At 34.2% G+C, this 12,099-nt stretch overlaps 1 protein-coding gene across 1 annotated transcript; it reads left to right on the forward strand.

The window, feature by feature from the left end:
- The first annotated feature begins 879 nt into the window (after positions 1–879).
- LOC118053414 (cycloartenol synthase) lies at positions 880–10,140 on the forward strand. Its single transcript, XM_035064664.2, has 19 exons — positions 880–990; positions 1,172–1,381; positions 1,467–1,652; positions 1,753–1,842; positions 1,937–2,131; positions 2,227–2,311; positions 2,450–2,616; positions 3,111–3,299; positions 3,704–3,817; positions 6,025–6,147; positions 6,258–6,380; positions 6,453–6,551; positions 7,358–7,414; positions 8,048–8,094; positions 8,188–8,331; positions 8,532–8,709; positions 8,878–8,958; positions 9,291–9,374; positions 9,550–10,140. The coding sequence occupies exons 1-19, from the start codon at positions 895–897 to the stop codon at positions 9,667–9,669; spliced, it is 2,388 nt and encodes a 795-aa protein (XP_034920555.1). The 5' UTR covers positions 880–894; the 3' UTR covers positions 9,670–10,140.
- Positions 10,141–12,099: the final 1,959 nt, after the last annotated feature.

A 12,099-nucleotide genomic window follows, 5' to 3' on the forward strand; every position in this document is an offset into this window, starting at 1 on the left:
TTTTAATTCCTTTATATTTGACCAGTTTTGAATTAGTTTCTTAAGATTTCTATTAATTAAGCTCCTGGTGACATTCAAAATTATCCTTCAATATTAGTGTCTTTTACACTTTGATCCTTAGATTTTCAATCCGTGCAATTTTGATCAAATTGATCCCAAATTATTTTTTTAATTAAGCTCTTAATTGAATTAATTGGGTCCTAAAAATTCATTTTCTTCTCATTTTGATCCTTGGTTTTCCAATTCTTCCAATTCTAGTTAAATTGACTCTAAATACCATTTTTTTCCCCTTCAATTAATTCCCTAATTGAATTAGTTTGATGCCTAAATTTCAACATGTCTTCTTTTATGGTTCTTGAACGTTTAATTTTTTTTAATTTTGGTTAAATTAACTTTAAATGTCGATTTTTTTCCTTTAATAAGTCCCTAACTGAATTAATGGAATCTCTTATATTTATATCAATAAGGAAATATATATTTTATACATGTATTAATAATAAAAATATATACTTTATACATGCTAAAAAAAATAATTGAGCTTAAAACACAGTTGAATCTATAAAATCAAGCCATGTTATTAAGCTTTAAAAAAAAAAAAAAGCTTATGGCGCATCAGGGCAGGCACATCTTTATCAACTGGGCTCAAGTTAATGTATTAATTGCATTGTGTATTGTCCTATTGTTTCATTGATAATGAAGTTTTTTTTATGGTTTTGGTAGGGAAAAAAATTAATATGATAGTTGAGATCAGTATAAACTGGTCTGACATATATATTAATAAAAAAAAATCACAATAAATATCAAATTACAAAATAAAGGAAAAACTATTACACATGGAGCAATTAAGAGCATGAGGGACCAAATTCAAATATAATCAATAATTAAGGGGTCTATATGGATATCATTTTCTCACTCCTTCTAGAATCTGAATACGCAACACGGAAACACCCGTCTGCTCTCTCCTCCGGCGTCCTTCCAGCATACAAAAGGGTACAAACTTTTTCTCTAATTTTTTTAGTAACTTTTTCCCGAGAATCAAACAGAATCTCCAGTACTCTTACTTCCGTGTCTCATTGCTTAGCTTATTATACAATCGTATCGCGTTTTCTCTTCCGCTTCTGATTTCTGGAAGTAGAAATCAAACGCTAATAATTGTTTGCGCCTTTGATAGAGATTGGAAATGTGGAGGTTGAAGATAGCAGCAGGAGGAAATCCATGGCTAAGAACAAATAATGATCATATTGGAAGACAGATTTGGGAATTCGATCCGAAACTAACTCTATCTCCCGAAGAGATCTCAGAGATCGAAAATGCGCGTCAGAACTTCACTAAAAATCGGTTTCAATGCAAGCATAGTGCAGATCTAATCATGCGCATGCAGGTAAATTAAATTTAAATAAACAATAAATAATAATAATTATTATTATTATAACGAGTGGCATTGTGGTAATATTGTTGTTGTGAAGTTTGAGAAGGAGAATCCGGTGTCGGAAGTGTTGCCGCAGGTGAAATTGAAGGAGAGTGAGAAAGTTACGGAGGAGGCGGTTACTACTACGTTGAAGAGAGGTTTGGATTATTATTCGAGTATTCAAGCTCATGATGGACACTGGCCTGGTGATTATGGTGGTCCTATGTTTCTTATGCCAGGATTGGTAATCCATAGTTTAATTTAATTTAACTTTTCTTAAAGAGTTTTGAGTTATTTATTTTTTAATTGATTTTATTTTTGTTTGTTAATTGATGGGTTATTAGGTGATCACTTTGTCAATTACTGGAGCACTACATGCAGTGTTATCAGGAGAACATAAAAAGGAGATAATTCGGTACCTTTACAATCATCAGGCATGTGATTGTTTTTTAAAAAAACAAATTAGCTTTATTAGAATTTAGTAAGATTTTTCAAAATTTTGAATGTGGAGATGTATGGAATTTGCAGAACAGAGATGGGGGATGGGGTTTGCATATTGAGGGACCGAGTACGATGTTTGGTTCGGTGTTGAATTATGTTACTTTAAGGTTGCTTGGAGAAGGGCCGAATGATGGAGAAGGTGCGATGGAGAAAGGACGTGATTGGATTTTGAATCATGGTGGTGCGACTATGATAACATCATGGGGGAAAATGTGGCTTTCAGTTCAGTAATAAAACCCTGTTTCTAGTTGGTTTTGAGTTTTAGTTTTGTTTAGGGGTTTTTGTTTGATGTTTTAAGTATTGATTGATGGCAATAGGTACTTGGAGTGTTTGAGTGGTCTGGAAATAATCCAATGCCCCCTGAGATGTGGCTTCTTCCTTATTTGCTCCCAGTTCATCCAGGTTCTTGCCAGTTTACATCTCCTTTTTGTATTGGTTTTCTATGTATTTTACAATATATAGATCTGAGTATCATGGGAGTGTGCTTTTATGCATGTTCATATGAGTGGAAATTGAAACAATAGTATTTCCCCTCTGCAGGAAGGATGTGGTGTCACTGCCGGATGGTCTATCTGCCTATGTCCTACTTATATGGGAAGAGGTTTGTTGGCCCAATCACACCAACAATTTTATCTTTGCGAAAGGAGCTGTTCACTGTCCCATATCATGAAATAGAATGGAATCAAGCGCGCACCCTATGTGCAAAGGTTGGTAAAATTGGTTTCTTAAAGTTTTAAAGTACTTAATTTACATTTTCATTTCTTACACCATTAACATTATGTGAAGATTTTTAGTGAATCTTTAGGACATGCCTCTGAGATGAGCAAACATCTTATTTGGTGTTTCTGCTTGACATATGGTAAAGTCTGTCTTAAATATGCATAAGATGTGTGGTACAGGATACTGTGATTTATTAGTCAAATGAGATGAAAAATATTAATAGTATACAAATATTATATGCAAAGAATCCTTCCATCCATGACATGCTAAATCCCATGATGCTTTATCCTGGAAAAAATGCAACAAAAAGTGATTAATTTTGGTAGATGATGACATTTTCAATACCAACTTTAAGTTCTACTATGGTGCGGCTCCAGGACTTGTAATGATTAATATAAGAGCTGTTACGCTCCTTATTTCTCCTGGATTTTTTTTGGGTGCAATTTCACCTTGTGTTGCTTAAAATAGTGATCTTTTGCAGGAGGACTTATATTACCCTCACCCTCTGGTGCAAGATGTACTTTGGGCATTGCTTGACAAGGCTGCTGAACCTGTTCTAATGCATTGGCCTGGAAAGAAGTTGAGAGAAAAGGCCCTTTGTACTGCAATGGAGCACATACACTATGAAGATGAAAATACTCGTTATCTTTGCATAGGACCTGTAAATAAGGTATACATTTCAAGTCTGTTAATGCTTTCAAAAGTTGATACTTAATTTGAAATTTTGGAGGGACCTGTAAATACGGTATACGTTTCAATTCTGTTAATGTTTGCAAAAGTTGATGCTTAATTTGAAACTGTGAAGGGAAAATGATCATTTAAAGTTAATATGTTCTATCCTTTTCAAGATCCACAACAAATTTGATACATTTAGTGCTTGTTTAGATGTCTCTTTGAGATGATTTTATTCACTTTTCTTTGGTTCCTTTCATTTTCTTGAAATCATCTCCCTATGTATATGGCTTTTTTTGCTAGTATTTAGCAGTAGCTCCATGCGCATAGGGCAATGCCATCAGTAGGGGACAGTGGGTGTCTTTCTTTGTTTTTCTAACCTGTTTGTTTTTTGGTATACAGGTGTTAAATATGCTTTGTTGTTGGGTGGAAGACCCTAACTCGGAAGCTTTCAAGTTGCACATTCCTAGAATACAAGATTACCTCTGGCTTGCTGAAGATGGAATGAAAATGCAGGTCGTAATCCTAATTTCCACATTCTTTGTCTCAAGTTCTTTTTTTCTAGTTGGTGCTTTTGCAACCTGTGGGCGGGAGTTCAAAATGGGGAAAAGTCACCCACACAAGTTGTAGTTTGCAAAAATTTGCAATATAATGAGTTGGCTTTTTGATACGGACATAAACAACACAAGAAAGACAACAAGCACAAAGAAAGACAAAATTCTGCCTAAAACAGTCTCAACCACAAGAAACCTAATTCAAATTTTTATTACTCAATAATTTCTCTAATCAAAACTGAATATTACAGCTCTTCTAGGCTGCTTTCTTAGTTAAAAAAGAAAAGAATCATAAATTAACTAGGAAAATATAACAAATCTTGAATACTAACTTCTAGGCTAAATGGCAGGTCTTAACAACCTCAAATGGCTACCAAAACCAAACCTAGTAGGGAATATGGCCCCTAGAATCTCCTAGCAAAATTTCATATTGATCCAATTGTTGGATCGGGATTTAAGCCCGTTACCATAAGGCTGCGTGTTTGACCAACATCTCTTGTATTAGTCTTCTTGTGTTGGAAAGATATATCCTCGAGTTCAAATTATTTCTGCCTTGATCTTGTGCATGTCCAATTAAGGCTCTTCAACTCCTATTCTTTCTTCGCTCAAGATGTACAACAATTCTAGATATCAACTTTAGTCTTTCATCAATAAGTATTGTATCAATATAATCTTTGAACAAATCTATCATTGTGATAATAGTAAATATGTAATCAAAGGGATTAACATACCATAAATCAATTAAAAAAAATTGTTGAGTACATTCCATGTTCTCTTTGCACGTAATCTCTAACTTATTAACAAGGATATCATCGATGACATTATCGCTTCCATTACTATAATTGTCTATGCTATTATTATCATTATAATCATTATTAAAATAACAATTATAAATTGAGGGAGAGTAACTATTCACATTTATCTCGACATAAATGGAATCACCAAAAGCCCACCATTTTTTAAATCATTCAACCAATTGATAAACTCCTCTGCCTACACAAACTCAAAAGAGTTTTTTTTATGAAACCCTATTTCTTCATGATATTCATTCAAATCAAGAGACTGCCTTATCCGCCCTTGCCTCTGAAAGAGGACGCAGAGCATGACGTTCTCGTGTAGGAGTTGAGGACGATTCCCGTCAAGAAAAAGACTTTTAGGAACTAGCGATAGAAGAAATGCATAAACAAATTGCATAATTTACCCATTAGTTAGTGAAGGTGAGGAACCTAAGAAATCACGAAGAGAGTGGTCACAGATCCATGACCAACTTTTAAAACCCATTTAAAGTTATGGTTATTCTAGTGCATAGCACTAACCAAATTGTTGGGCTTTGATATCAATAAACGCTGACAGAAATAACATAAGAATGACAATAAGCACAAAAATATAAAATTTTGCCGAAAAGAATCTCAACCATGAAAACCCTAATTCGAATTTTTATTACTTAATATTTTCTCTTATCAAAATTGAATATTAAAGTTCCCTTAGGCTGCTTATATACTAGGAAAAACGTTTTAAACAATGCTAGAAAAATAATAAAAGAGTTCTAAACTAAAAAGGAAAAAGAATCCTAAATCAATTGGGAAAATATAGCAAATTCCAAATGGCAACTTCTAGGCCAAATTTGGGAGTTTTAATGACCTTAGATGACTATAAAAATCAGACCCTATAAAAAAAAGTTATTAAACTCGGCTTAGCACATGACTCAACTCAGGCTAGGGTTTCGAGTTGGGTGTGTTGACTCAGGTCAATCAAAACGAAATATCAATTTTTTTTCTTTTAAAAAAGTTAAAGTGGCATTGTTTCAGGTCAACTTCATGTTGACCTTTTTTTGCAACCTGGCTTGGGCCAGTGGTTGGGAGGACTAGGTCCCAGGCCGGGTTTAATATGCTATAGGAAACATGGCCTCCAGAACCTTCCAGCAAAATTTCATCCCAATTCAACCATCGGATCAAAATTTATGTTGTTATGAAAGGATGTGTTTGACCAAAATATCTTGCATCACTTTTTTAACTCATTTTGTTTGCTGTCCTTGCAATGTGTGGGTGCTATGTCATTGAAAACTCGTGAGGTTCCATGGGCAATAGCTTTGGGTTCTTATGTTTTGTTATGTTGTGTGTTATGAGGCTGAAATTACCAGCTACAGTAGACATGATAATTTTGTTCCAGGGTTACAATGGAAGTCAATTGTGGGACACTGCTTTTGCTGTTCAAGCAATTATTTCAACTAATCTTGTTGAGGAATACAGTCCACCTTTAAAAAAAGCACATGCATTCGTTAAAAATTCACAGGTGTGTTTTTTTCTTAATTTATTGTTGTTTCTTGTGGGAGAGCTTTTATTATGTTGTCTCTTAACTAATCTAACTCCATCCTTGTTGATCCATTTTTCTTTGCTTTGAAGGTTTTGGAAGATTGCCCTGGAGATCTTCATTTCTGGTATCGCCATATTTCCAAAGGTGCATGGCCTTTCTCAACTGCAGATCATGGATGGCCAATCTCAGATTGCACAGCAGAGGGACTAAAAGTAATGGCTTGATCAAATTAAAAGTGCTCATTATGCTTGTTTTATTTTTGTAATATATCCAATCTTTCACAGGCTGCTCTCTTATTATCAAAAATTCCATCTGAGATTGTTGGGGAACCGTTAGTCACAAACCAGTTTTATGATGCAGTAAATATCATCCTCTCATTACAGGTAATTGATGACTTTATGATCTTGGGTGTGAATGTATCTCGAAGTCTGCATTAATGGGACAACAGAGTTATTCATACTTTGTAACAAATATGCTCTGCGTGTTTAAACATGCCAAAAGATATAAAATTCCAATATTACAACTATACCAAGGGCCATCACATTGATATGGTCCCACCATATTGGAGTTCTGGAAGGAAGAATTTGGAGAGAGCCCTATTTTTTAGGATATTTGTATGAAATGATTGCCCTTGAGACTCAAACCAGCAACCGCAAATTTTCTTGCCCAAGACTTTTAACCATTATTTTCTCTGTTTTTTTTTGTCTAATCCTTTTTTTATTATTAACATAGAATGTATTCAAAATATGATTTTTCTCAATGTTACATGATTATTACTAGTATTCTTCAAAAAGGGACTGGGAAAATTATTGAAGGAGATGTATCTCCTTTAATGAACTTTTGCTGATTTGAGGACTTGAAAAGTCTCCTGATTGATTTGCATTTGTTCTTTTTTTTTTTTAGGGTGATGGCATACTGTCATAAATTTTTATGGAATTTCTTTTTTCTTTTTACTTGAATTTTGAATTTTGATACTATGCAGAAGAAAGTGGTTCTTGGATATGCAAATGCTATGACAGAATGTTGGGCACTTTGCAGGAGTAGGGATTAGGGAAACATCTATTGTTATGAAACAAAGTGACGGTCATTTGGAATGTTTTTTTTTTTCAGAGATTGCTCTTAACAGCACTCTATTCAAGGGACAACTTTTTTTTTATGCAACTGAATGCTCTTTTCCTGCTTTCTGTAGAATGGGGATGGTGGTTTTGCAACATATGAGCTCACGAGATCTTACAGCTGGTTAGAGGTAGTCACCTTGACAATTGCATTTATTGCTATTTCACAACTCTGTATTTAATGAAGATAATTTTGGCATGGGATTAGTTCAAAGTATGTTCTTTTATAATCTCTACCCTCATGTCATATTAAATGTTTTAATATACATACCATGATCACTAGGCCTTGTTTTCAAGCTTCTTATGCAGGTAGAGGTTGTTTTGATGCCTTTGTTATCCAAAGAGAAAATCTCCTGCCCATAAATTGGTTCATTTGAATTTGCTTACTATGTTTTCTCTATCATTTGTGGCCGATAATGAAGCTTAGGACTATAGAAAACCATGTTCACCTGGGCGCATAATGTGAGCCCTTGCTAAACTAAATCCTAACTGAATTTTTTGGTATTTCACCTCTGGCATAAAGCTCTCTGAATTGATGTTTGATGTCAATGATTACAAGTGAGCATGGGCAGTATTTGAGTCATCAGTTTGTAGATTCGCTTGAAGAAATCATCTGTTGCACAGTGCATGTTATACAGTGAATCACAACGCCGCCATTTTTTTTTCTTTGAACTGGAAATGAACTTCTTAACTCTAATCTATCATTGCAATTGGATTATATATCTAATCGCTTCTTCTTCTTTTTTTCACATTGCCATTGTCAGTTGATCAACCCAGCTGAAACTTTTGGTGACATTGTCATTGATTACCCGTAAGATATCAGCAAATTGAGTTAAATTGGCTGCGATATTTTTTTTGTCCATTTCACTACTTCATTTAAATGCTAACTATGGCATTTCTATAGATATGTTGAATGTACTTCAGCTGCAATTCAAGCTTTGACATCGTTTAAGAAATTATATCCTGGACACCGGTCAGAAGAAATAGATAGTTGTATCAGAAAGGCGACTATGTTCATTGAAAGTATCCAGGAGAAGGATGGCTCATGGTTTGTCCTCTTCCATTAAAAACCTGTCTTTGGAGGACTAATTGATTATGGAGTCATTAATGTGTATCACTGCTTTCTTATTTTCTATCACTTGTAAAGATAGCCCATTCAACAATTTCTTCAAGTGCCGAAGATACATAGTTTCATTAAATTCAACTGAAGAAATAAGTAGTCCTTTAATATCTATAATTGCTCAACAGGTATGGCTCATGGGGTGTTTGCTTCACCTATGGCATATGGTTTGGCATAAAAGGGCTGGTGGCTGCTGGAAAAAACTTCGATAATAGCTCTAGCATTCGTAAAGCCTGTGATTTTCTGCTGTCCAAACAGTGTTCTTCTGGTGGTTGGGGAGAGAGTTATCTTTCATGTCAAAACAAGGTTAGATGTTTTTACTGTCAAGTATTTGTTTCCTTTTCTCCCACCCCTGATGCACGTAATTTGTTATCATTAATGCTTCTCATGTTCTTATGTTATAATCATATTATTTTGTTCAATTCAAGGTTTTTATTGCATATAGCTCTTGTTTTAATATTTTCTTTTGTACAGATATATTCAAATATTGAAGGGAACAGAGCTCATGTGGTAAATACAGCATGGGCTATGTTGTCTCTCATTGAAGCTGGGCAGGTATGGTGAATCTCACTGCTTTGACATTGAATTATACCGCATCTTATTACCACTTCATTTGATACATGGAGTAAAATATCACCTGAAGTTCTTAAAATTTACTGGTATCAAGCTAGAAGTCGTCAGGATTTGGAAGGGGAAAAAAAATGAATGCCATCTCTATTGTAATAATGTTGAAACACGATGACTTCATTCATAATCTAACTATACATGATCAATTAATTACATGGGTTATTTGATATCATAATAGCATACCATGGTATTCATTTGCTAGAAACTTCTATTTTTCTTGCGTGCATGCAATTTTATTGGATATCCTATTAAATATGCAGGCTGAGAGAGAGCCAGAACCGTTGCACCGTGCAGCAAGATATTTAATAAATTCCCAGATGGAAAATGGAGACTTTCCGCAGCAGGTTATTCCATACCTGCTATTTAAACACTTCTTTATCCTAATCATCATTGTGGCGGAGTTTGATTATTTACTTCTTATGGTCATGTGCTTTTGCTCGTATCCTCTATCTTTGAAGGTCCTTGTTCTCCAATGCTATCCATATACTTGAAACTTTTCTTTTCTTTTCCTCGTCACAGGAAATCATGGGAGTTTTCAATAGGAATTGTATGATAACATATGCTGCCTACAGGGACATTTTCCCCATTTGGGCATTGGGAGAATACCGGTGCCGGGTGTTGCAGGCCAAGGCTTCATAGGAGTACCTCGCCCATTTCCTTCTATTGAAATCACGGTTACAACTTTGTTTTTGTTCGAAACAATACCGTTTTCAATGTTTTGGAGCTCCTTGTTTGTTCTTTCAGGCTGTTTGCGTCTTTCATTGCTTGGGATATTATGAGGAACGAGCAATCAACCAAAACTTGTTCCAAAAAGTAGGATGAAGAAAATAAAATCCATAAACTTCAAAAGCCCGTCTCATCTATCTGTGAGCAAGCTTCATGGGTGGCAGTTCATTGCCGGAATTAAAACCGTGCAATGTGTCCATGAGCAACGACTCCACTATCTGGTGTCTAATTTATGCATTTTGTCCTTTGTAATGCAATCCATCCATTCCGATTCCATCTTCAGTAAATATACTGCTGCTCTGACTTAAACTTAGCTGGTACATAATAGCATGTCTTGTGGATTAAACTGTTGAATAGCTGATGGTTTTTTTTATTTTTGTGAAAGTATCCTTGCGCTAGTCTGCTTTTCAATTGAAATTAAACTTCTTTCTGGACGATTTTAAGAGTGCCCTTTTCACATCATGGTTATGAGATTCTGCGTGACTTGGTTGGTCAAACCGGTGACATGTAAAAACTCGAGACTTGACCCAGATTAGCTCGATGAAAAACCCAGTTTTTTCTTACTTGTTTGAGGCCTTTTTTTTATTAAAAAAAAAAAAAAAGAGTTCAATTGTTTGGATCTGATCATCTGACCGGGACCTTGGACTGGGTGTGCCCTGGGTCAGGTCTCGTGATAATGCTTCACATCGATTTGGAGCATGAAGATCGATAGCTTTTATGGTTTATCATGGTTTCATCTTTCTAGCGTGTAGGTATTGTAGTGTAGATCACATTTGTGATTGGAAGTGTGGTAGTGGTTGCTTTTCAAATAGTTTTTCGTGCTGAAAAGCATGCCAATAATGTTTTTTTATTTTTAAAAAATTATTTTTGACATCAGCACATCAAAACGATCCAAAAAATACAAACCACATTTAATTTTAGTTAAAAAAAAAAAATTTTTTTTTTCAAAAAACCGGTTTGGCCGCAATGCCAAACGGGCAATTAGTCTGATCATCGGTAGCCGGTCACGGCCACTAAACCGTAACTAAAGTATCGGCGCTATGTTAAAGAAAAAAAATGCATCAATTTTCAATTAATCAATTACATAATGATCACTTGCAACTAAATTCGTCTTTAAGTAATTCGACACAGAAAGATTCATTAAAAATACTCCCTCCAGTCATGGCATCATGTGCTTCAGACACGAAAGTCCAGGCTCAAGACCTTGCTAATAAATCAGACCACTCCATGTCGGCGGGGTCAAGTCGAGAACTGATCTTGTGTTCCTACTTTCCTTCATTTTGTTTATCATGTCAACCATCCATCGTTCCCGGAGATTGGCTGTCCCAAGTCGACAGGAAAATTAATAAAAAAAAAAAAAACAGCTTTCATATCCATGTGTACATATAATAATACAGCCTGTGACTATCATTACAGGCTTACAAGTCAATTAATCTACCAGCTTGAAAAGGCTGACCCAAAAAACGTTCGTTCGTTAACTTCTAAATTGTTTCAATGAAACGTGGGAAATGAGCATCGAAAGTTCAAATGATTTGTTGAGGTGAAGAGACTTTAAGGTACTTAAACAGCGATTAGCAACTGCTGCACGTGTTGGTAATTATAACAACATAACTTCATCATCGTAAAATTCTTCGGTTTAGGGACCACCAAGAGGAGACTAATCTTGCAACTCAATATAGTAGTATTATATTACCTGTGAAGGTGTTTTTTTTAAAAAAAAAAATAACTATTTCAATTTAATAATTTAAATGATTATGGTAAAACTTCTAAATATAATTTATATTATATTTTAATATATGACTTTAAGTGAAAGTCATTTGAAATTAAAATTTACATAAACTTACATTATTTTATGTTTAATTTTTATCAAATAAATAAAGATGGTAAGATTCAAATTCATTATCGCTTAGTAAACAAGGTTTTGATACCATATCAAAAAATCAATTCAATCCAATAACTTAAACTATTAAACTATTAGATAAAATTTCAAGATATAATTTATATTATTCTATAATATTTTTTAATATATGGTGAATACTATATGTATGTTATTTATTTATTGGTGCGTGGTAGAATTACTCTTACATCTACTTTTTTACACGAGAAATGTGAATGAAAAAGTGAGTAAGTGATATATAGCATTTGGAAATTCACTATAAAAAATATTGCTAATTATATAATGTTAATTTATTGTTGTTCCATTCTTTTTTTCCAATTTCCACCAAGTCAAAACTTGGTTATTCCACCAAGTAATTACATTTTTAATCCATATCATATATAATTGATATTTAACCCAATTTGATATTGCTAACTATAGTTATATATTATCAATTAAGTTGAGTA

Source organism: Populus alba, chromosome 6 (genome assembly GCF_005239225.2).
Source record: "Populus alba chromosome 6, ASM523922v2, whole genome shotgun sequence".
Taxonomy (NCBI): domain Eukaryota; kingdom Viridiplantae; phylum Streptophyta; class Magnoliopsida; order Malpighiales; family Salicaceae; genus Populus; species Populus alba.